Source organism: Strongylocentrotus purpuratus, unplaced genomic scaffold (assembly GCF_000002235.5).
Source record: "Strongylocentrotus purpuratus isolate Spur 01 unplaced genomic scaffold, Spur_5.0 spur5_scaffold_10, whole genome shotgun sequence".
In the NCBI taxonomy this organism is placed as follows: domain Eukaryota; kingdom Metazoa; phylum Echinodermata; class Echinoidea; order Camarodonta; family Strongylocentrotidae; genus Strongylocentrotus; species Strongylocentrotus purpuratus.
This window is the reverse complement of record NW_022145595.1, coordinates 23,082,586-23,110,339: the sequence shown is the minus strand read 5'-3', so window position 1 is coordinate 23,110,339 and position 27,754 is coordinate 23,082,586. Positions and strand designations below refer to the sequence as shown.

Below are 27,754 nucleotides of genomic sequence, written 5' to 3'. Positions count from 1 at the left end.
GTGAGAGAGAGATGGAGAGAAATGGAGAGAGAGAGAGAGAGAGAGCTCGAGAGAGAGAGGGAGGGAGAGAGAGGGAGAGAGCTCGAGAGAGAGAGTGTGTGTGTGTGTGTGTGTGACAGGGAGAAAGAGAGAGAAAGAAAGAGAAAGAGAATGATAGAGAAAGAGAGAGAGAGAGAGAGAGAGAGAGGGGGGCAGACGAACAGGTACTTCGCGGAGGAAAACGCGCGCTTTCCCGCTCAATAAGTGAATAGAAATCTGTCCATAAAGATTAGTTTCATCATATCTCTGCAATCGTTTCGGACACACCGTGTAATAACGACCTACTATCACGAAGTTTGAGCGGGTGCGTCAATTGCAACTTTTTGTCGCACTACAACTCTATATTCTATTATCAGTTACAGTCGGAAATAAAACGGACAGTGTAGGATTTCTGCTTCCTATATAAGGAGAGTGAATCGTTGTAGGCCTATCATTTATTTCTTAGCAGTCACGTTGCTCGAGATAAGGACTGAAATGCGATTGTTCGTTGACAAACATATCGCCAAGGAGCATACAAATACGTATTAGGTAAGCTTAATATTCTGCTTAAATTTTCTTTTCGTTTGTATTTCTTGTTGTTGCTGTAGTTTTGTTTTGTCACGATTATTATTATTATTTTTTTTTTTCGACCAATGGGTTATGACAATGATTTCCACTGTAAGTATGCAAGTATCGAAAACGCCAGTATCCATGCAGTCATTCTTTTAAAAGAGATGAATTTCAATTGGGCAAAGGGTCTTTATAGAATTGAAATATTCTTCCTGCTTTAATGATTGCATATTTTGTATCATTTTCCATTCCTTCTTTAATTTCAAGTTGGTAATAAACATTTCACTGTTGTGGGTTGTATTCATTTATATCTAATCATTGGAAAGGTTCCTTATTTTATTTGTATATTGCTATATATGAACACCTATAAAAAACATCTATCTAATTTAGTTTCATTTAGTTGTTAACAATATCTCTGAAATAGATTGGTGGAATGGTTTGTTTGTCGATGGCTTCTAGATAGTATAAGTAATCTAGAATAGATATAAATTTCTTACAATAGGGTTATGTACAAAATGACAAAATTATATCGATTAAATTAAAAGGGCTATCTTTCAATAAATTGAAAAGGATTATAAATTCTCAAACCTATATTTTAATGCAAAAAAAGCAGAGGCAAAATATCAACACAAGCAAAATGAGTTGAGAAATTTTGTACTACAATAATAATAATATATAATTTATAAGGCGCTTAATACAATGTTTCCAAGCGCTTAACAAAATATACATAATACATCATTCTTATAACAATTTCTTTATACCAATTATATGATAATAATAATATTTAATCTTTACATATAGCCGCTTTATAAATTAACAAACGAAATATAATTACACTACATATTGAACCGATAAGTTTTAAGTTTACTCTTGAAGGTTTCTAAAATTGAGGACTCGCGTATTTCATGGAGAAGTTTGTTCCAAAGTTGGGGGCGCAAATAGAAAATGCACGACCGCCACAGTGGGGGTTGGTGTGAGGGCCTGGGGCTAGATGAAGATGTGATATGGGCGATGCTTGGCGACCAATAGTTGAAGTATGAGTTTTAGGAGTCATGAGTTCTGAGAGATATGAGGGAGCAAGTTTGTTAACGGCCTTGTATGTAAGCAGGAGAAACTCGAATTTGACACGCTGTAGGAGGGGGAGCTATAGTCGAACGAATGATCGTCGTGATGTGTTCATGTTTTCTTCTACGTGTGGTGAGGCGTGCTGCTATGTCCTGGATATGTTAAAGAAGGGCTTTATGGTTGAGTATTTTTCTGCAGTGGGACAAAATGACTATGTATCTATGATTACCCTTGATGTTAATAGCCTTAATCCTTATTAAGCCCTAAATGCGATCTCTCTGGACTTGTCGGCTCTTTCTATCAATTAACTATCACTCTTCTCACACATTGTTCTAATTAAAATCCACTTGTACTGCGGACCGCAAATAGTATGGACTTCTTCTACATCGGATTTCATGTTAATTTATTGACAAGGTTAATACCATTATTTTAAGCCTCAATATAAATTATAATGAGCTCTTTGCGATAAACCATAATTTGAAGAGCTCAACCGAGGGACATCCATTAACAAATCAAGTACTGGATTAAGTAAAGCTAGATTACCATTTTGTAATGGGGGTTGGGCGATATGAAGATATAGCTCTGCAGGTGATAAATGTCATTTAATATAATTCATTAGACATTGACGTAAACACTAAACAATATAAGGTGTAAAATTTACACCAAATAATCAAGAGGATGAAGAAATAGGCCAGTATTCTACTGGAATATACAGCCGACGTTGTTTTCTTTTTTTGTTGTTGGCCGAAATCGGGTTTATCAGAGGAAGTTGGTCCGAAGTCCAAAGTTAAACTATGTTACACATAGACTCAGGGTCGGGTTAAATAAGTAGAATACAGACAATATTCATCACAGTGTAACTCAAAATTCGTCTGTATTTATTTTGTGAAATTCCCCTCCTCATAAAACCATAATTGATATCATCAAAGGGGTTTTGTAATGGGTAAATTCAGGATCACCAGGAATTGCATCACCACCGATCCTCTTCAGTCCCGATTAAAGGGGAAGTCCACCCTGATATTCAGTAGGTATTATTAGAAGCAGAAAATGAGATAAACGGGTCAGTGAAAGTTTGAGCAAATACCGATTAAAATAAGAAAGTTGTGAATTTTGAAAGGTGTGATAAATCTAACACAAATTGGCAACTCCGAGACGTATTTAGCGAGGTCTCCTCCCTTTTGCCCTGTACTAAAAATCTTCAAAATATCATATTTTTCCTTGAGAAATGTTCAATCATACAAGTCTATTCTGTCACTAATAACAAAAAAAAATGATATTCATGAAATTGTCTGTATAGAGCAAATTGTAGAGGTGCTCCCAAGATACGTCACAGTGTTTTACTGATGACAACTTCAAAAATCATAAATTTAATAATTTTGATCGGATATTGCTCGACTTTTCACTAATTATTTTGTAGCTATAATATCCAGGGAAGACCTCCCCACAAATTGCTTACTCAATTGTCGAACCGCCACCGTCATAAAAGTATTAAATGACATATAGAAAAGGAGACAAAAGGCGACATTCTAGCTACCCACTTTTTGCACCCAAACAAGTATATAGTCGGAAATATTTTAGCCATGTCTCTGATTTAATATTACATGCATACATTAAGATAATACTGCAGTTTAGGGTCTGGTATAAAAGCATTATCAACAGGAATATTCCTAAGATTTAAGAAACTCATCTGCTCATTTTCTTTGTTTAGGGGGTGGGCGGTACGATGTAGGTAGAAAGAACGTATAATCATGAGACAGTAATATGATTTTTGTATCATTTGATGCGCTCCGGTGTTTCAAAAATGGTTTGTTCAAATTGGTCAATAAGAAGAATGATAATCATGTGTGGTTTGGGGGAGAGGGTCATAAAGTTCTCGACCCCTTCCTTTTAGAGTGGGGGAGGGTTGTCAGATATTTGGTAGATATTTGGGGGCGTTTGACCCTCCCCTGTATGTCATAATTTTGTCGGAATTTGCCCCCCCCCCCCCTTATGAAATCCTGGATCAACCCGTAATACTTCTCGATTCGATTAGGCAAAAATCGGCAAATGACTAGCGTTTGAATCTGGCAATGGATTATTTTTGTTGCTATCAATACATTTAGCACTGAAAGAAATAAAATAAACTGTCGAATCCAACTCAAGTTAAGTGGGGCTTAAGTTAGTGTTTACACTTGTTTGGCTCAAAGTCTGATTAAAAGGTAAATAATTGTTAAACTAAAGCCATTAAAGAGAAGTCACTTTCACCATTATGCAACAATGATTATGTTCACGGAAAAAACAATTACGTAATAAGTCGTGAGACCTTGTTCTCTGTTTATAGGCACGTATTTGCTTTCCATTATTCTAAGAGTTATGTACAACTCCAGTACTGGTGTCCAATCATGCGTTATACAACTGCAGCGATATAAATTGAGATCTAATATACGATATTTACAGAGGGAAAAATGATCGTGCACTAAGATGTCAGTTACTGCAGTTTCCAAGGTCACTGGTTCGACTCCGCTTGATGTTTGATATGCCCCCCCCCCCCCCCCACTCAGTGTTATTTAGGGTACGCGTATGCTTGTTCCCTCTTTTTGAAAGCACCCCCTATCTGAGGACTGCCAACATTTTCGAACCCCCCTTTCGCGGGTTTTTCGCGGGCTTTTCCTGCCTTGGAGACCCCCTAAATTCGGAATAATTTCTCAGGAGTCCAAAGAGATGAGAGGAAAAAAAAAACCTTTTTAAAGAAATCTCCGGGTGAAAAGTCAAATACACCCCCTTTTTTTACAATTCTCGAGCCGGACTTTGTCGCGCGAAAAGTACCCCTTTACCGGACATTTTGTTAACACGCATGCGGTCATTCCGCCCCCGGAGTGGGGGCCGGGCCCCTCTCCCTTTCGTTAGCAGTCCAGTAACCGCGACGTTATATGTGGTCATAATTCCTTTTTATTACAAAGAAAAGAAAAACTGGCTAAAATTGACAACAGCTTGCGCATATTATTATTCAACGATGATCGACAAACAAAACTACATGAATTACAAACATCATGAGAGTACGTACCCGCTCTCAGCTGCTATGACTTTTCGCAGGTCGCGTCCTCCTGTTTTTAATATTATTAAGTCACATTATTATAATTATTAGGGTTAATAAGGGCTTAACATCTCAACGTGCGTGATATATTCTTCAAATTCGAAATACCATCTTAAAGGAAAATCCTGCCTTTGAAGCAAATTCCCCTGAACGCGGAAAGCAGAATATAATAGATGCAGAACGCTGTACTTACTACACGTCAGGGAATATCAAATCTGCCGAATCGCCGGAACTGTGGTGCGGGCAACGGGCAATATTAACACACGAAATTATCATGATGTCAATATTTCAAACTGTTTATGACTCAGGAGTGTCTTCACTTTTTAAGAGGACCTATTGTTAAGTGATATCAATAACATATTTTGAGTTATACCTCAAGGGAGAAGGCGCTTAGGAAAAAGGCATAAACTAATGATATGCGTGTACATGACAAACGGGGGAGTTGCTCTTGAATATGTCAAATGCACTTTTAAAATTGCCAATTTGTAATTCGCATAGATGTAGTAATTTTGTATATTTCAAACTGTCATAAATTCCTTTATACTGGTATGATTGACATCAATCTTCAACCATTATGTTTCTGTTATTTTGTATGCTTTCTTGTGTCACAACAAGGTGACGTTAGCTAATTATGATAAAACCGTCATGCACTTCACAACACGTTACGACAGAAACAATATTAAAACGAAACAATAAAAAAAATACCCCCCGTGACAATGTAGGTCGTGGGTTTTGAATAAATGTATCTCCTTCATAAGCGAGGTATTTTGCTCATGCGCATACTTAACATAGGCCAGTATAATTATGTACATATATAAGGTTCGTTAACACTTGCAATTTAATAAATGACAAAGGTCGGGCATCATTTTCATACCAAGGATATTGTGTTTCTATTTCTCTGTTCCTAATTTGCCTCGCCGGTGTGGAATGGAGGCCTAACTAAAGAACAAGTAGATCGACTAGAAAGGGTGCAGAAAAGAACTCTGAAAATAGTCTTGGGATCTAATTATCAGTCATATGAGACAGCACTGAATCTAATGAATCTGTCTTCTTTGGCTGACAGAAGGAAGGAACTGTGTTTGAGTTTCGCAGAGAAACTGATTTCAAACGAGAAGGTATCTTACCTCATACCTCTTTGTAAGAACATTAGAAGCCTACGCAAATAAAATACCAGAGAACAGTTAAAACGTAAAACCAAACAATGTCGTAACAGTCCAGTTCCCTACCTAATTGACTTGCTAAATTCACAGTAGTGATCACGCACTTTGTACACATTTGTATAACATGTAAACTTACCCCCAAAGTGATGAGGTATAGGTGCTGTAGAATTATTTTATATTATGTGAAATAGTATATAACTTTGTTGTTACCAAGACGGTTGTACAACCCTGATAGTTGATAAATGAAAATAATAATATAATAAAGTAAATCAAGATTGCCATGGGTAACTCTTGTAATGATTGAAACATACTTACCACATACTTATTACAAGAAAAATCTCAAAATTACCATATTTCATGTCTTTCATCTGATTGCATACCTACCTATCAATTTACAATATATGTTAGCCATAACTCACCAATGAAAATGTAAAATGTAATTTATTAATTTACAACCAGTATTCTCTCTGTCGAAATTGTACTTTTTACCTTAATTTCAATATGTCTGATATACACTCTCATCCTCAGCATTATCTTTATATATATATATATATATATATATATATTATCTCTATCTCTCACTTTGTCTCTCTTTCTCTCTCTCTCTCTCTCTCTCTCCTTTTCTGTCTGCATTATTATCCCCCTACCTCTCTTCTATATTTCCCTCCAGCCCTATGATGATTGTGGAATAAAATTAAGCAACTGTTAGCTGTTAAGCGAATTTTATGAATTGTATTAATTTGTATATATATGTGTGTACACTGATTTATTTAGAAAATGTTTGTATAAATATTTATGTTTTTACAATGTACAACATTCTGCAATTCAGCCATCTGATTGCAAATGAATTTTTAATAAAACCATTACCATTACCATTACCAGAGTATAGTTTACTAATGATGATGAGATTAACATGGATACATCTGTTATGACATCCGTTCCTTCATTATCCAATGCTGTTTTTATAATTACATTGAGTTGCAACCTTGGGCACAGGCGCGTATGCAGGATTTTTATCAAGGGGGTGGGGGGGGGGGGGGTTTAACATTTATAAATCGGGCCGAAAATTTCGCAACGACTCAACCAGCCGCTGAATAAGCGGGGGGGGGGGGGGGGTAAGAGGACACTTTTTTTTTTGTCTCGAAATTTGAAAATTTGACATTTCGCTTCACTGGGGGGGGGGGGTAAGGTCACCTTTTTAGGTGAGCCATGGGAATTATTATTATTATTATTTTGTTTTTTTATATATATCATTTATTTGATTATAGACTTTCGTATTTCCTTCAAAAGGTTTTTTCGTGATATCACAGTTAATGTCACCCATAATAATGAGTTGCCCATTGAGACCATTTGCAAAAACCAAAAAGTCCTCATAGTGATTAAAAACCTCGACTTTTGAATTTGGTGGTCTATACCAGTTTACAAAAATAATTGGCTTCGTGTTCTTCAAACAAACTTTTATGCACAATGCTTCTAAACGTTCAAGCGAATCATGACTAACTAAGTTGATATGAATAGACTCATGGACATAAATGGCCACTCCACCCCCATTTCTATCCCTATCTTTTCGAAGTAATGAGTAATGGGGTATGTACATTTCACTGTCTGCAATAGAGCTGTCTAATCTAGTCTCATTCAGAGCAAGAACTTGTATTTCATTTTCAAACATGATTTGCTTGATTTCTTCATGATACTTCAAAAGACTTACAATATTCAGGTGGACAAATTTAATCCCTTAACAATTCGCTCTTCATTTTCACAGAGTCATTAAGTCGATTGCCTTTATTCGCATTTTGATATAGTCGTATATGCCTATTATGGTGTATGTCGAATACTACTTTCATTTTAAAGATAATATTGAAATTAGTCTATGCGTTTCAGTAAACTAATGACCCGACGTTGGTAATTAGTCGTAGACCAAGACAGGTACTACCGATTCGCTCTACAACTTCATTAAATCGATTGTGTTTATTCGCATGTTAATATCGTCGCAAAGAGGCGTATATGGTGTATTCCAATGTCGAACACTATTTTCACTTTAAAGATAAATTGGAAATTAACCTATGCGTTTCAGTAAACTAATGACCCGAAGTTAGTCATTACTAGTGGACCGAGCAATGCACCTTGAGATCTCGATTCGGTCTTTTTCATTGACTCATTAAGTCGATTGTATTTATTCGCATTTTAATCTTGTCGAAAAGAATGGTGGTATATTCTATAACGAAAACATTGGTATTGACCTTAGCGTTCCAGAAAATTAACAGTTAGGTGTGCGGATTCCCAGGAGCCCCCCCCCCCCCCCCCCCCACCCCGGTCCACCGACTATCACTCCAAGTTCTATGACTATTTTTTTTATATATACATCTTTTAAATTAAAAAAAAAAATATATATATTTTTTTTTTTGGGGGGGGAGGCGAATCTATTCATCTTATTTTCTCATTCCTCTCCCTTTTCCATTCATTTCATTTTTCTGTTCCGTTTCAGTTTGTCTTATGTTCACATTTTAATGAAGGGGTGAGCCCCCATGCCTCTGACCCCTTACCAAGTTACCCCATAGCTTTGCCACCAAAATATCACGATGTAAAACACGAATTAATTATATTAATTACCCAAAGAACAAGAGACCTTGATGAATAGATGATAATAGTCGTAAAATTAGTATTGAAATAATTGTGTAATGTTAGTTCATGCTTTCAATTAAATTGATGTAGACCGTAATCAATGAGGATGACAATGAAATACCGTAGTCCATTGTCAAAGGTGCCGATACCGATGTGGATATTTGATTAATTAGTGTGCCTGTGTATGCTTTTCAAAGCCAGGAAGAAAAGGCAGATAACATTTTTGTTCTTTTTAAGCAGCTTGATTCAGAATGCTCAACAACACATTTTGCCAAGTATAATCATTTGCTGCTTCTCAAATTGTTAAAGGTAATACAAAGTTTTGGTATGGGGACATGAATTTGGTTCAAATGAACATATTGGAAGCGATCCTACAATATTCAGTGATCATTTTCGCGGTTGAAATCTAGTCTAAAGTGATGAATTTTAAATAACAAACTATTTATGTTGTATAGCTTCCTCTCAAGGTCAAGATATTAATTTAGCTATAGAAACAATGTTTCTTGACTAAAATCGACCGATTGGCTATTCCCGTTTGGAAATTATGTATCACAACTGCATATTTTGAGATTTTCATGGTCACAGCTACCATTGTATGGCCGTAGGCACTATTTGAAATTTCTAGTGCTTATAATATATATATCCACAGGGGCAACCAAATATTAAAAAATTGTAAGAAATCACTGTCCAGCCAACTTTACCAAAACTTTGTATTACCTTTAATGTTGTATATACCATCTAATAAACCGAACTGTGCTAATCCACTTTTTAATCGACAGGTCGGAATAACAAATTATTAAAGTTTTTGCACTTTTTGTCCCATTTTAGGGGAGCTGTTATTATCTCCGTTTTAACAAGCTTTGGCATACAGGGGCATCCAAACCATTTATTTTGTATGACATGCGTTGTATAGTTGATTTTAAATGGTTAAATAAAGTGAATTGAAGTTTATAACTGAACTAAAAATGACAACATTTTTCTAGATAATGTCATGAAATAACAAAGCCATTATCCGTCAAGGCACGTGTATTTCCATAGAAGAGTTACGGATATGGTTTTAATGGCTTTTCCTGGTCTGACTTACTGGTTCTATTATCGATGCAGTGGCGTTGATCTGCTGGGAAATTTTCCATTGCTGGTATTTAAATAAAAGGGAATTTTAGTCCTGGGTTTAACATGATCGCAAATACTTTGAAGAAATCTACCCAATCGCAAGTTCAATACGTTATTCTATATTCGGTAGAAATCATGTTCGGATTATGTAACTATTGACGCGCGAGGCGATTGAAACTCCCTTGGGGGTGAATTTTCAACAAAAAAAGTCAATGCGATCGTGTTTTAAAGCCTCGACAGATTAAAGATAAAGACCAATTCTGGTCATGCGATTGCATTGTGAAAGAAACGTTGTGGAATCGATCAGAAAAAGTTGATCATCTAGCATATATTGGTGTGTACTGCAAGATTCTTGAATCATCAAAATAATAAGAAATTTGGCCCAGTCTCCGTAAAGTTACAAGCACTGTACACAGAAAGATGTATATGGGCCTACGCACACGTGCGCGACACGTGCGTTTATCTCTCACAGTCCAATAGATAAACTAATTTACCAAATATATAAATTAGTAGGCGGTTTCCCGGCAAAATTGTTATCATCATGTATTAGTCAAAACATATTCTTTCACATGATTGGTATAATAAAGAGCTTCCATTTCATTTTTTGAGAGGGGGGCGTTTCCAATACTGGTCTTTAACCTGGGGGGGGGGAGGGGTGGTAGGGGATAAGGTTGGGATGTGGAAGGATAAGAGCAACTGTAAGAGTCCCCAGTAAATCATTTCCCTTCCGATTCCTGCATGTCCGCTCATAGAGTCTCAAATGAGAGGAAATGAGCGCTATCTAAATTTGACACCTAAAAGGTTCATTTCGTTTATACCATACTTTTACTTCTTCCCATGGATTCGCACGTGACATTTACCCTTTTATTTATTTCTCTACCTCAATTCCAACTTTCAGATTCTTTTCGATGTTATTGCGCTTTTTTAACTGTTTCTCCTATTTGCCAGCGGAAATTTGAAGAAGAAAAAAAAAAGTTTACAAACTCCTGACTTTTGATTTGTCCCCCCCCCCCCCAACTTGTATGGGCGAGTCTATATTTGCCACGCATGAGAGCAAAGGTACAACAGGATTCAGCTGTAGGAGTTTGGCCAGGGGATTAGACCTCCCTGCAAGGTCACTGACAGTTGGTTATCTCATCAAATCAGCTCTCAATTAACATTTTTTTAAAGGTGATCATGGGAACCAACAGGCACCGATTAAGCATTGTTTGCTATATAGAGGGCGCAAGTAGCTATAGGTAGTGCAGTGGGGCTTTAAATGCATTTCATTTTCTAGTGAATGTAATCCATCGTGAGCTGAATAGTAGAAGAGGTCTTCTTTTTAATATTCTAACAGGGGTCATTTTATTCCGCGCACAACATAGTATGCCAATTTAGAGCATGATAACTCGCATGTTTTAGATATTTCATTAGAACATATTATAACACGCATGGCAATACAATGTGCACCAATTCATATGTGAGATTGCATTTGACCTTGTGGAATTCATGATGATACACGGTTGCTTGTTCATGTAACTATGGTTACTTTGCCAGGAGTATGGAACTTTATGGAATTTAATATTGAGTAAAGATCTGCTTCTCTTGCACAGTTGTCTCTGTTTTCTTTTCAAACGTTAACATTTTTGAGGGACGAATAAGAAGAAATTAACATAATATGTGTTTTCGAGAAAACTAGAGCTACGATTGTGAACAAAAAGAAGAATCTCGGCCAAGGCTTTATAAACACAACGACCGCAGCTGAGTGTCAATGTTATCATTTTATTATTGTTATGTGCGTGTGTCTGTGTCTGTGTGTGTATGTATGTGGAAAAGAATAAAATGTATGCTTATTCAAAGCTTTAAACAACAAAATATGTTAATCAGTGGAACATTTTAGCACAGAGAAGGGAGAAGTGTGGGAAATCTCTCATTTTTTTTTATATTTGTTAAAGTTAGTGATAGTGATTGGGGGGGGGGGGATCTATCCATAAGCATCATTAGGAAGAGCACATAACAAAACAAAACAAACGAACGAACAAACAAAGGCCAGAAGAAGGGGTAGAAGACAAAATCAAACAGATAGACAAACGAGACCAAAAAACAACAACAACGTGATAACGTGAACAAAAAGTGATTAACAATCACCAGTATATAACTGTCATGTCATGGAAGAAAGGACATTCACTTCTCCTGACATCTCGTCAATCATGATGTACTGTTGAGGGTCTTTTTTCACCACAATACTGGTAGTTTCAGGATGCTAGCGCTGTTTTGGGTATTTTTGAATGGTTATATTTACAATGGCGGATCATGGGGTGGACGCCGGGTGGGGGGGGGGATGCCCCTTTTAAAAAAAATTCAAAATCTCCCACGGGATTTTCGAGAACCCCCTTCACTACTTCCATAACAATTTCTGCCCCATCCCCTCGAAAGTCTCTCTACCCCATCCTGCCATTTTACCTTATACTGTTTTACACCATGCACCCCTCCATTATGGCCAATTTTCATAGCATGTATACGTATGAGGTTTGCGAGCCCCCTCCCCCTTATATGTTAAAACTCTGGACCCGCCTATGATGCATGACATGCAACTCGGACATAAGGAAATGCATATCATATCGTTCAAGGTTAGTTGATACATCAACTTTTTTTTTTGCGCATAGGGCCTCATTAGATTAAATGAAAAAGTGCAATTTCATTTTCTTTTATAATTTTGAACTTTCGATAGTAATTTCCATTTGCAGCTGACCGATAATCATAGTGCACTTACACTCTGGTCAGTTTTCACTTACTTCTGGCGAATTCGATTTTAGTTTTGTAAGGTGGTGTTATGTTATGTTATATACCTCTCTTTATGGATCTAGCCATCTGATTGGTCGAAATTGGAGTCGTGATGTTATGATATTATGCAATTCATAATATTCTTGATGTAGGCTCTATGTTCACCATTTTTTCATTTCATTTCATTTATTTTCCATTAAAATTCAAAATAAAATACATATCAAATTAACAGCAAAATCGGAAGGACCCCAAGAAAAGCAAAGCTTGTGAGAATGGGGCCCTGTACAAAAGTAATCATACAAGCAAATTATTATAACAAATATTGTAAAACTTATCAAAACAAACATACACCCACCCTCATTCATTCACATGCATACAGACACACCAACACACCGCAGGCAGAACATTGTACAGAAAAAAAAGAAGGAAAAAAAAGAAGGAAAAAAAAAGAAAAAAAATCAACTCAGTTACCAATGTAACAGATGGAATGCTGGTTTTGTTAGGGAAAGCACCCGACCTTGTCGTGTCCTTTCTGAAATGCTCATGAGATGATGACATTAATGAACAATAACATTTGGAAGAGAAGGACATTTTAAATTCATTAGCACACAGTCTGAAGGTCGATACAGCATGAGCTTTTGATAAAAATGCTCGAATTAATACTAGTCCTTACAAAAATTATTAGTTATACCCAGCGATGATGCCGTGTCTCCTTCACACCTCACGTTTTCCACGTAGTAGCCGTCCCTAAAAGCAATTAGATAATGATTTTACCGAACAATTATATAGTGTTTCTTAAGTTTAGATCTTCGCGATCAATCATTTTTTCTTTTCTACCTAACCTTAATTTGCTCGCGAGAAACACCAAAGAGAGAAGAGCAGGCAATAACACACAGGGGGCGGCGATTTCTTTCATTACCGGGGTGGGGGAACGAAATGCGAGATTTTCTACAATATTTTCCTGTACATTTTGAAGGATATTATGCGAGGGAGCGTAGCGACCGAGCGAGATTTTATTTTTTTGCATTTTTATCAGTCTAAACGCTGCACCCTTGGGTTCTCCAGAGCCTAAAAGTGTGTTGCAGTCTTTAGTCAGTAGTTTCTATTCTTTTTTGTTCTTCACTTTTTCCGTTTTTTCCGTTTTTTTTTTGTTTTTTTTTTGTTTTGTTTTTTTGTTCTTGTTTTGTTTTTTTGTTGTTGTTGTTTTTTTTGTGTGTTTTTTTTTTTTTTTTTGGGGGGGGGCGATCTCCCCTAACAAAATTGAGGGGAGGATGTGCCCCCCGCCCCCACCTCTGGGATCGCCGCCCCTGCTAACACAATGACCGACAAAACACATGCGTGCGCGGGCGGGCAATTTGGCGCATATGTATGTGGAAGCATCATTATTTTGCTGTCATCATGACTGCTATGGCTAGTTATTCCAAACAATAATTGCAGCTGGATTTACGATCTAGGATCGATAGTCCACGCTATCACAACATGCATTCATTAATCAAGGAATCATGATTATTAAGATAGTGAGACCTTTATTCAGTCAATTTCTTATCTCTCTCTCTCTCTCTCTCTCTCTGTGTCTCTCTCCTCCTCCTCCTCCTCCCTCTCTGTCTCTATTTATATATATCTCTCTATATCTCTCTTCTGACTGGCCGCCGAGAAGTTTCAGTTCGCGCTCAAAATGTTTACGTCATCACACCTGTTTTATACCCCAATCACACTAAAGATACCGACACCAGATAAACAACTGACCAAACAAAATGTTACATTAAGCCTAATGATAATAATATTATTATTATGCTTATTACCCCGGTTACTGAATTCAATTGCTAATCCGCACATGATGGTGCAAATGCTCCGCTTCCTAGGCAGTATTGCTGAACACCCTTTTACTGAATACGTCGAAGTTCTGGCTCTTAAAGGTATAGACCAGTTTTGGAAACGCCATCCTCTCATAAAAATAAATTGAAGCTCTTATTACCAATCATGTGAAAGAATATGTTTTGACTAATACGTGATCATACAAATTTTGCCGGGAAACCGCCTACTAAAAAAAAATGTATTGATATATTGGTAAGTTAGCATATCGATCCGGCCTGGATAGATATCGCGAATGCACTTCAACATTGATCATTTTGGCATATATTTTTGTTTGAGAATTTAGGTTGAAGTATTGCCATCTAAACCTCTGAAGGCAATATTTAAACATTATTGAATGGATATTTAGCACCCAAAACCCTTGAACCGCAATTTTACCACCACCAGCCTATACCTTTAAAAACAGCAAAGCTCGTCTCACAAGAAGAGATGGAGCGTCTGTAGTTATGATGATGAACAAAACTATGCATGAAAGAGGAAGAGAGGCAACAAAATATTGGCTTCACTACCTTAATATCCCGTAGGGTATACACAGAATGGCGTGTTATTGTTATTATTTATTTTTGAAATGCAGGTACGAATGGATAAAAATCTAGTGAAAAGCATAGGAAAATGTAAAAACCGAGAAAAGAGAATTCCGATACCAACGCAACAGGAACTCAGTAAAGTATAGGACATGATATATAAACCAGAAAACTTTCTCGAAAAGGTCAGAATTTTAACCGACATTAGATAATGAAATTATATACTTCAAACATCTGTTATAAAAGTACAAAGAGTACTGTCAATTATATTACGAGACGGTTTTTTAAAACGTCATAAGAAAACACACTGGAGCATTATTTATTCGATTAAAAATCATAATTTGATAAAGAAGAGAATCAAATTTCACACCTCAAGATAAAGGCCTGCAATTTCGGTAATTAGATTTGTCCTGATATAGTCCCGAGTCCACCGATAGAGTATTTTCTTTTGTATAATGGTATATAGACTCACTTCTATTTATTGATATTTTATTGATATTTTGTTCGCTGTAATTTTTTGTCGTATAGGTATAGGTCACGAAACTTGCATTTTAGCTTTAATGTCATAGAATAGGAAAATAGTATAAAAGCTTTATTTTGGTTTAAATGCTGGATTTTTCTTACTTCGTTTCTTACTTTCATTTCTAAACATGACATTTAGTAGACTAAATTGTATTAAGTTTACGTTTAAAACAAAATGTGGAATGCATTATTGATATGTTACCACAGATGATTGCACGATTGCTTAGAATAAATTATTAAATAAGCGTTGTGGTGAAATAATGAATGAACAATGAAATATAAAATTTCTTATCAATTTGGTTAAGTATAGTTAAGAAATATTCAACGAGGAAGTAATGACGTAGTCGTGAGAAGAATAAAAGAAAAAGGCCTTTATACAGTTAGTCCAAATCGCCGAGTGGGAAAAGAAAACAACTACAAGCCTTTCATATCAACGATAAAAAAGGGTCTATATAGTTAAAAGTGAAGGAATATAAACTGACGAATATGAATGACAGATATAAATTGAATTTGTAGGCCATTAGTAGGCCTACATATAGAAGTCGAACTTATTATCGGCCTTTTCGAAATCTACAGTTGAGAGAAGATATGGCCCCCCCCCCCCCAAAAAAAAAAAACCAGGGCAGACAAATGTGAATATAGATTAATGGAAATGATAGATGGGTAAAAGAAGAAGTGCAAGAAAATGAAGGAGAGAAGAAGGATATTGAATAAACATTTCGTAATTCGAAACGAGTTGAGATGATTAATTCGGCACGTACAGTGACCGACATCATTGTGTGAATAACACAATTTAATATCATTATTCACTTGTTGTCTATGTGTCTCCATTATTAATCAATTTCGTCGCGTGTTTAATAACTCCCTCCCCCCCCCCCCCCCCCACTGTTTGCTGTAAAAACTACTTCCCTGGCCGTAAAGTCATCACAGTCTATTTTAAATATTTGATACTTCGTTGAACTTTAGAAGAAGAAAAAATATTACAACACAAACCTAATGAAGGGAAACTTGTACGTCAAAATTATTGTGGGTCAGTATGATTTAATATTTGAAGAAATTTCTCCTTTTAAGTGTCTGAGCAAACGCTGCTCTGATAGAAGTGACACAAGTTTTTCGTAAATTCTTGCGACGAGATGATGTAATGATTTTCTGTTCCAAAATGTTTCAATATTTGCCCAATATAAGTACTGACTTTATGTAATGATGCACATTTCTTTTGAGAGAGGCTGCGGATTTTGCTCACTGCTGAAACTTGTTTTAATGTGCACTATATTATAAGATACTTGGCGTTACCTGTGCTCGAAGGGAGAAAACGAACCGAATCACTATGACCCTCGGGTTTCTCTTCCGGTATAACTGTTTGGGGTGTACAGGTGGACCACTACACCGGGGTTTCCCCTTACTCTTATACGAACAGTGCAGTGGGTTCTTAAAGAGGAAAGTTGACAACTCTCCTCTTCACGGGGGCCTCTGTTTACCGTCCTATCGAAGGGGCGGTATATGATATGATATATATCGTATAAGAATCTACCTGCTCTGAAAATAAAAGGAGGGCGTGACTGCGGCATCAATCTAACGAGATGATTTTCCTTTTCAAATAATCATATTAATCGAAACAATGATTACGTTGAATACGTATTACATGTAACCTAATCTACATTCAGCATATAGCCAAATATTATCTTTGTTTAATAAAGGCCTGAAACTAATACACGGTTCGTCTAGTATGTGAGTGTTGGCTCAGTCAGTAGAGCGTCCGCCTCACAACCGGGAGGTCGTGGGTTCGAACCCCGGCCGCGTCATACCAAAAGACGTTAAAAGATGGGAGTTGTTGCTACCTTGTTTGGCGTTCAACAATAAGGGATAGAGCAACGTCGATCTGGCGCTGCTCAGTGGCTGCCGGGCTCACGATCAATTGGACAAAAAGAATTTCCGTTTCGGTTTAATAAAATTTGGAGTGGACTATTAGGCTATTATTATTATCATAATACATTTATCTCTAATAAAAACAAAAAATGACACCATCCTAATTATTTATACTTGTTACTTCGTCCCCCTTTTATCTACAGAAGTTTAGCCATTAGCTCGAAAGCAGAGAACGTAACGAGTGATCAAAATGTCGACCACATCAATCATGTACTCTGTCGTCATGGCAACGCTAAATGCGACTGCTGAGCCTTCCTCCGAACCCGAGCCGGAACCCGAATCGGAACCCGAACCTGAACCAGAGATGATCATGGGTACCATGGAGCCGGAGCCATGGATAACCGGGATATTGTTTGGGGAGCCGTTTCCTGAGTTTTCTTCGGAGCCTGTGGCCGAACCGGAACCGACAATGAACTTTTGCGCCCAGGTCATCCTCGCCCTCATTGCCGCCATCATCCTCGTGGTCGGTTCCATCGGAAATGCACTCGTCATCGCCGTCATATCGAGGATGAAAGTGGGTATGTGAGTTTTTCTCTTTACAAAATGAAAGTTTAATTTGTACCTAACGTACACGCGGCGTCATGACGCGTCATCTCGATTGCGTTATTACTTGCGTTAATAATTAGTGCATGCGCTAGAAATTTTCGGTACAGCAGCTCGCACGTGGTACATCAAAGACTGCGTTAGTCCCTAACGCAGTACTGCGTTAATAAAAGGCCACTTTGTGCGTAACGGACAATAGTGACGAATAACAATCCATGTCTGATAGCGCCAAATATAATCAAGATGGGTGCAAACGTAACCCAGAATATCGCACATTGGCCCCGCTCATAATTAGATGCCCCCTCTTTTGAGAAAGATGTCTCTCCAATCTTGTCTTTCCAGATTTGATAAATGAATTTGGAGTCCCTTGCCAGGGCTGAATAAATTCCATGAAATCATATGGGTATGGGAAATGCATTATTGTAAGATTAGTTTTTTCTTCACAATCCAATTTCATTTACATTTACATCTTAAATTTTGAGCAATTAACGTTGAAAACATGATGCTTGATAAAAAATATATATTTTCGATGAAATTTTTGTAAAAATTCTCCAATATCTAAAAAGAAATAAGAATATACCACAAACACAAATCACAACAATCTGATTCTCAATGTTTGTCTATGTTCTCCTCCTGCATAAATTATGTGATATACATGTACATACATATGATGTGTGTTCAGCTTTATTTGCAATATGACAAACCGTCAAAATGCTGGCGGTCACAATAGAGATAACCATGAATTCAGAAGCAATCGATAAAAGATGAGCTTGTTTTGGCTTTTGCAATAATGTTTAATGGAACAGAAATGTCACACGATCTCGAGAAGACATTAAAATGTCAGACGGCACTCAACCATTGGTTTATACAATCGCTTGACCTCCGAACATTATTCTTTTTGCACACCTTTCTACCGCTTAGATATTTTGAGGACATGTTTTCATCTTTGCTCCACTTAAAATGTGAAGACTTCCGCTGTTGCTATGGTGACAGCCATGAATTGATCGATGGTATAGATAAGGCCTGGATTGGACGAGTCTTCGTCTTTCGTCACCAAGTACTCGAAATGCTCCCTTTCTTCTCGACACCTTCAAAAACATTTCAACCAATGCTCTATAGTATTGTTGAAGGTTATAAACGATTTTTAGGATTTTATGATTTTGGTTGACGACCAAATTTAATCGAGATCATTCATAATATATGACATGGCTAAATGTACTGTATATAAAAAAACACAGTGGAATTAGAATACGTATTGTATCTAATAACGGTAATAATAAAAACGCGGTATTTATGATGATAATAATAATAAGTGTAGCTTTCATGGAATAGAGGGTTGGAAAAAAATTGATGTTGTCGGGAAAATTATTCCAAATATCCGGACCACAATGTGAATTTGAGCGTTATTAATAATGTTAGGATGGAATTTCTAGATATGCGAGTGAGATGGGAATGAACAGAACTATTGGTGTGACAATCATGTGGTAATACATTTCAATTTTCGGTAGAACGAACAGGGTACCAGGTACATTGAGCAATAAATATTAATGAAAACGTTCTTACATTTCAAACTTGGCATTAACCTGTAGTCATTCAAATGTTCAGATAAAGAGACGACACTCCAGCAGAAACTGATACATACGCAAATCCATTATTCACGATTGAAAAGGTCTTTATTTATTTATTTATTAAATTCTAACTCAACAGGAGTTCAAGTGCGAGTTGAGTTACATAAGCCTCATCTCTTTTTGCATTATTTATCAACAGTCATAATGGCAATGTAGACATTTCATATTTTTTTGTAAATTCATTTTATTCTTAACAAAATGAAATGAACTAAATGACCATCTTATTGCAGGGGTATTCCCGTGTTTTTACTAGCGGAAATATGCAATGAATACGTAAATGAATTTGCACATTTATTTGTCAATTCATTTCATTCTGAACCAAATAATGGTGAACCAATGACCATCTTATTGCAGGGGTTTTCACTAGCGGAAATATGCAATGAATACGAAAATGACATTTAAGATTTTAGATATCATTTGTTTATCAACAGTCATAATGGCAATATAAATATTTGCACATTTATTTGTCAGTTCATTATAATCTGAACCAAGTGAAATAACTAATGACCATTCTTAATACAGGGGTATTCCGGAAGCCACTCGCGGAAATATGTCCAAGAATACGAAAATGAAAATGAAAAGAATTTTTATTTAGTAACCAATAAAATGATGCAGTCAGTGCACAGTCATGTCTTTGAAGAGTATACAAGAGCGACTTTGAGATGGGCTCGGGTATCAGAAATCTTCAACAAAAGACAGAGAGGGGGAGAGTGGGAGAAGGGGAGGGAGAGAGAGAGAGAGAGAGAGAGAGAGAGTGAGGGGATGAGGGGAGGAAGGGAGAGAGAGAGAGAGAGAGAGAGAGAGAGATAATAATCAATTGGGGCGTGTTTAACAAATCATAGAGGCGGGCGCCATCGCCCCCTTCCCAACCATCTCTATGAAATAAATCCACCTTGACATTGCCTAGATCTATGGAAAGCAAAAAGAAGTTAAATATCCATTTTAGGATACAGTGAATATTGTTAAGGCACTAACAATCCAATTACATAGTCTTTTCCGTCTGCTAAGCCAATTAATACGACACACATAAACGGCCAAGACACAACAAAAATCGGGATAACAATTTCCTGTTTAAATTCCGGCCAAAGTAAAGTCCCGTTTACCCGCTGACCCTTAACTTATAGTTCTCGAAAATCAATATTGATCGATTCATTCGATTAATCAGTATTCAACCCAAATTTAAGATGGCTTTTAGAAATGCCTGCGTACATTTGGGGATTCTAAAAAGAGGCTCGACCATATTACCGAATCGATTTTGAACTTCGCAACGCGGGTAATTGTGTTTATTCTCCAACGATGTGGAATAAATCATTATTTAATTACTATGGTTTCATTCACTGTATTCATTACGATGTTACCCATTACTGTACCGATCATAAATAGCGAAATAAATTAGGAAAGAAGAAAATAATGGTTTTGTCAATAATTTGTTTTTCTTCAGTGAAATATAAAGTGGGTGTAACTCAACTCGCACTTGAACTCCTGTTATGTTACAATTTAATAAATAAATAAATAAAGACCTTTTCAATCGTGAATAATGGATTTGCGTATGTATCAGTTTCTACTGGGGTGTAGTTTCTTTATCTGAACATTTGAATGACTACAGGTTAATGCCAAGTTTGAAATTTAAGAACGTTTTCATTAATATTTATTGCTCAATGTACCTGGTACCCTGTTCGTTCTACCGAAAATTGAAATGTATTGCCAAATGATTGTCACACCAATAGTTCTGTTCATTCCTATCTCACTCGCATATCTAGAAATTACATCCTAAAATTATTAATAACGCACAAACCCATTAGACATTGTGGTCCGGATATTTGAAATAATTTTCCCGACAACATCAAATTTTGTTCAACCCTCTATTCCATGAAAGCTACACCTATTATTATTATTATTATTATTATCATTGTTATTATTATTATTATTATTATTATTATTATTATTGTTATTATTATTATTATTATTATTATTATTGTTATTATTATTATCGTTATTATTATTATTTCTTATACCGCGAATTTCTCATAAGGAAAAATAATACAACCCTAATTATGTGCCAAACGCCCTAAGTTAGTATAATAGCTTTCTTTGAAACCATTATTTATTATTCATTTTACTCAACCGCCGTCTGCTGCACCCGCACCGACAATTGAACTGCAGCCACTTGATCACTAGGTTTTACCAAGAGAGTTTTGTTGCTAATTAAATTAATTTTTTTCTTTCTTTTTTTCATGAGGCCGCCATCCATTTCCAGACTAACCGCTCACGATAGCGGTCTCCTGCATTCTAAAATGTATCTCTTTTGTTCAATGAAAAATATATACAAATATTGTATTATGGTTATTGTATTACATTATTAGCCATGATTTGCCATGTGTGTAATACTTATGTTAAAATGTATAACCCTGTATTTGCTATTTGAACGCAGAAATAAAATCGATCAAACAACAAACAAACAAACATCATTATTATTCATTATTTATAAATCTGTTCAGTCAGTACATAAATCTTTACACATTCGCTTAATTCTCTATAACCCCTCCCCCCCCCCCCTCCGACAACCCTCTCTAACATCATTCATTTTGAATTTCCTCTAATAAAATATATCCAGTTAATCTCAACAACAAAAACGTAAACCAATAAAAAAAAAAAAAAAAAAAAAAAACTATACATACGCAATTTGATGGTTTAGCAAAACCACGATGGGTCATTGTTCTATTATTCCATGAAAACGTTGGCAGGTGTTTTGTTTTTCCTGTTTTGTAGATTAATAGTCAATGGTAATACTTTCGATTGCTGTATTAGTTCGAATAATCGTCATGATTAGTACTAGATTAAAAAAAGGTCGGTAACACTCCGCAACAATCACGGATAGTTACCATAGTTACGCGCAGACAATGGATGGCGGTCGTTGTACACGGTGTTACTGGGGGAAATCAGGGGATATCAGGGGATCACATGGTTTGCGGTTCGAGTCCCGCCGCGGCGCTATAATCCCCTTTGGAAAGACATTAATCTACATTTGTCACTTTCCACCCAGGTGTACAATGTGTAAAATGGGCCGGTACCCGGTAAGATGCGAATATTAATGTGGTTGAATTGGCACATGCGCGCTTGTAAAATGGCTCCTGGCCGGAATACTCCACAGGGAGTGGAGCGTGTGTAGCATCACGTGCGGATTAGCAATTGAATCCAATGACCTGGGTAATAACAATGTAAAGCACTTACATAGAAACTTAATATTAAGCGCTATATAAATGTGACTTTTTTCTTCCTGGAAGAAACTGTATATCGGGGAATATTGCCCGCTCCATCGAGAGTAGACAAAACATTAGCTATATAAAATAAAGAGGCCATGATGAATAATAATATTACAGATATTGTCTCTGGATCAAACTATTTAAATTAACAACAACAAAAAAAACGGTTCTACCCATGATCTTTAAACATTATCTTAATACATGGAGAACGCTGTTGCCCATTCGGTTGGAAATCATTTTTTTCTAACCCCTTTTCAAGAACTGATTGTGACAATATGATTTATTCTTTATTGATAACTTGTATATCTTCTATGAACTTTATTGATCAATCTCTATGACTCTTTAGATGAACCAATACTTTTTTGAGAACATATCAACCTTGGCTATAAAAAATAACCCATAATTCTCACGATGACTTCATGAAAAGCGGTACCAGGTATGGTATGGGTATGGGCACCAGTGTAAATTTCATTATATTTTCCATGGACGAATCAATGCTATATAGAGCAAAGCCGCTGAAGCCACCAAAGCGCATTATTATGAGTTAATGATATATAATCTTGTAAAAAATACAGCAAATTAAAATCTGTAATGGCTCCAAACCTTGGCCCATATGTAGAACCCCAAGAGGGCTCGCAAATGGTAAGATCTTGAAAGAATTCTTTATCAGCTTTCCGGCAATATGAATGCGAGGCACAGAATCATTAAAAGACTCTAAAGTGTTATTCGCATTTCTTCTGATAAAACGAAGACGGAACGGAGGAATGACAAACCCCCTCCCTCCTCCTTCTCCCCAAGCATGAAGATACGTGTTTAAATTCCATCAACTCCATTTTTGTTCAAACAAACCTCCCCCCCCCCAAAAAAAAAAAAAAATAAATAAATAAATAAATAAATAAATAATAATAAAAAATAAAAAATAAATAAATAAATAAATAAATAAATAAATAAATAAATAAATAAATAAATAAAAATAAAAAATAAAAAATCAATAAATCAATAAATCAATAAATCAATAAATAAATACTGGGATTTCTAAATAAAACCATTGTGCCACTTGAAGACCCCTTTTTTCATTGTTTAAAGAACCTTAATATTATATAAATTGGCATGTAGAACAAAGGTTAAAAGGAAGCGCAAAGTTCTTTTTAGAACCATAGCGAAATTTTACCCTTTTTTACCATTTTTTTTTTCTAAGAGTAGAATCTAGAAATAGACGAAATCTAATTGAAATCACTAATGTGGCTAAATTGACACTTTTCGTGTCTATCGCTAAAGAGATGATTACAGCTATTTCCTAATCAAATCGTTTACCTTTCATCCTTGGTTTCATTTATTGTGAAATATGATGATATAATGAGGTCACCTGCACTTTCATCTGTGTAAGAGAATGATATAATCTGTAATTAAAAATGACAAGTCTAATATCTTTAGGCGTTTAAAAAAAAAATCATAATCGTGTTCGTATGCTCCGAATGAAATATTCATAACCGTGTTTTTTTCTCGACAACTTTGAATTAATATTTTTAAAATTTTATTTCACGATATAATTTAATATTTTCATTGTTGGTCATTTTCTCTCCCATTTCGTTATCCTTCTCCTCCTCCTCGTGGTGACTACTACTACTACTACATATGGAAACGTTTGCTTGTATTTGTCTCATAAAAGAAGTTGATAATAAACTGACTCCCACACGGTGTTGAGTGCTCAGGGGTCACAGGCCACGGGCTTCATCGGGCAGGTAGTTCCATTATGTGAAAGGGTAAATTAACTATTACAAAATGAGGGGACCTTTTACATTGTACAGTAGGGACATACATTGTTTTTATTGTGCAGAACATACTCTGTTATTGACTTACTTATTGCATGAAACTATAAAACCAAAATGCATTTTGTATTCTAACAATTGGAGTACAAAGAATAATAAGAGGTGAATGAAATGCATAAACACCACAAACACCTGGGGAGGAAGCATTCATATATTTGAATACATATAGTTAATAAACGACTTCGATGAAACTATAAAACCAAAATGAAATTTGCGTTCTGGCAATTGGAATACAAAGAATGATAGTAGGTGAATGAAATGCGTCAACAGCAACACAAACACCTGGGAAGCTAGGAAGCTTCCATACATTTGAATAATTTGGTTGATAAACGACTCCGCATGTGGACGTTTGTTGGAGCGGAAAGCAGTGGATTCTTAACATCACGAACCCATTTAACAGAATGTCGAAACGTAAATTAAATTTGGCGCGGTTGGAAAATACATCTTTCTACCCTGCGACTTGAATGATATGATCCAGTAAAATAAAACAGTAAAATGGCTCTTATTTTAAAATTACTCATTAAATAACACCCAAAACTTCAGTGATATCAGAAAAAATATGTTAAATCTTACTAGTAGTTAAAAAAGATGTATAAACATTGTGAAAGTGTCGCATTTTACGATAAAAGACGCCGATTTAGCGAAGATGACGTCATTAGTGCGCTTGCATCAAGGAAATTCAAGGTCAAAAGGTCAATTCAGACACTGATAAGTTATTGGTCGAGCCTTTTTGTTTCCTTTATTCCGACAAAATTATATAATCAATCAAAACAAGTTTAATACCAGAAGAAAGCTAACGATTAGTATTTTCATTAACCGCTTGCCCCAAAGTCGCTTGACCACAGTGAAAGGAGTGAGAGCTTGCGAGAGCGGCCAAAGTGTGATTGAAACTCGCTATTTGCTCTTCTCCAACGCAAAAAGGGACGACATTGTGCTGGATAAATGTATTTTTTCCGACAAAAGTACAGAAAATTGGCATATGGTCTTTTTATATTTTACTTTATGAAATGTTACCCGAGTGAATTCCGGGCGCCCCAATGCTTGGAAGTAACGCACATTTTAGAAAACTTCACTTTTTCATGGAAAAATGCTTATTTGTTCTATGCACGCAAGTCAGATTGAGCGGATGATACAACGTTTCCATACGTACTACTCCTACTACTACTACTACTACTACTACTACTACTACTACTACTACTACTGATAATACTACTACTACTAATACTACTACTACTACTACTACTACTACTACTACTACTACTACTACAAGGCCTACTGCTATTTTCTACCACTACTACCACTACTACTACTACTACTACTACTACTTCTACTGATATATACACGTCCCTCTCTCTCTCTCTCTCTCTCTCCCCCCCTCCCCTATTACTACACCTGATATTTTTTTATATCATGCCCATGTAATGTAAACAAATCACTATCATGATTGTTTTATATATCCGTTTTCTCTCTTCACAGATCGGACCGTCACCGAGCTCTTTCTTCTCTCTCTGGCCGTCGCTGATCTATTTGTGTGCGTCATATGCACGCCATTAATCATCATTGGAATCACTGTGCACCAGAAACATACCGGTGTCTCATATATCGTAAGAGATTAAAACAATTTACCAATGAATAATTTTACTTTTTTTTCTAATTAATATAGATAGCTATCTTATGTAAATACATATCACTATAAATTATCTACGATGTTTCTTTGCGCTTTGCTGAAAAATCATTAACCCCTTATCTGATTGCCAGCACAAAGTATGTGCACATTCTTCACTCCCTGGGGATTTTTAAAATCATTTCGGCTAGTCAACATAATATAGGTTCATACAATGCTGAACAAAGCACAATGACGCTCGCATCCTACTTGGTATACCTGCACCGGGGTAGAGAGAGAGGCAATGTAGTTAAAATAGTTGCTTTCAGGACATAATGATGTAGAGTTTGGTAAAAAAAAGTGAAAGCAGCAATGATATTGAAATCCTTGATAATATCTCGAAGACATAAAATAAATCGACTTAAGGGTAATTTCAATGCCCCTATATTGTATTTCATAAATATAGAAATTATTATTGGCTTTATGTAATAATGTCATTTTCATGTCGTATATTTCAATAGGTGGTGCAAAATGTACTCTTTCATACAAAGTTGATTTTTTTTAAAAGTATTTCGTTACGACTGTCTTATTTAAACTGCTAATCAAAGCATCGACATTGTCACAGTCATTTTATTCATGAAGAACCCGCCAATGAAATGACGAGTTATGAAAATAAATGTCCTGATCATTCTATAGATGCAATTAGAATAATTATAAATACATGAACTGTATTTTTTTATTCTGCAGGTGGAACAGGTCATGTTCTATTTCTCCTCCGTGGCTTCAATCCTAAGTCTATCCGCCATCGCCCTTGACCGCCATGACGCCGTCATTCACCCCATGTCGAGAAGGCTGAACATCCAGCGCTCGAAACAGGTAAGATATGATTAAAACTAGAGGGGCCTCCTATATCAAAGACCTGTAGATTGTATCCTTCTCTGCAGCCTTAAAGGGGTAACTTTTTCTCAGATTCTGAAACAAAATCCTAGATTTAGCTCATGCTGCAATGATAATTATAAACCTTTAGGTCAGTCAGGAACCCCATTATTTTTACAAGCCGATTGCGTGTCTGATTGTCAAGATATTTATGATTGGAAATCGAAATCAAATTTTGCGTTTTCCTAACGGTTTTCATAACACTACAGTCTATTGTGGAAAACGAGTAAGGTAAAAACCGGTCACTCAAAGGTTTTTCACTTTTTGAGGCTCTTCTTGATCATTTTGAAGCACAATTTTTTTAGGGCTTCAATATAACACCATATTACAGGCACTGATAACGCGCATTACCGTGCATTCCAAATTTAATATTGTTAAACGATGCCTTTAAATTCAGATTCATTTTTCAAAATGGATGTCTTTATATACCTCGATAATTCACAGTTTCTCCTTCTCCACCATTTTGTATTTCTGTCAGGTCCTGGTCGTCATTTGGTTGATATCGAGCGCAGCGGCGGTCACCATCTATTTCATCCCGCAGAATTACGAGTTCGGCGTCCTGGCCGTTTTCTTCATCGTCCCCTTGGTCTTCATGGTCGCCTGCTATTACCGCATCGTGCGAGTAGCGAGACAGTCTGCGTCGAGGGTGAGGAGAGCCAGCGAGGCGGGGCTGAAGAAAAGCACGAAAACCCCGGGTAGGTCCTTGCTTCGTACTCCTCTTTAG

General features: G+C 36.3%; 1 protein-coding gene across 1 annotated transcript; it reads left to right on the top strand.

The window, feature by feature from the left end:
* The first annotated feature begins 283 nt into the window (after positions 1 to 283).
* Positions 284 to 27,754, top strand: LOC100890051 (pyroglutamylated RF-amide peptide receptor-like). The gene is made up of 5 exons (XM_030979172.1): positions 284 to 567; positions 17,372 to 17,746; positions 25,968 to 26,095; positions 26,842 to 26,970; positions 27,509 to 27,754. Exons 2-5 carry the CDS (start codon positions 17,419 to 17,421, stop codon positions 27,752 to 27,754), a joined length of 831 nt encoding a protein of 276 aa, XP_030835032.1. The 5' UTR covers positions 284 to 567; positions 17,372 to 17,418.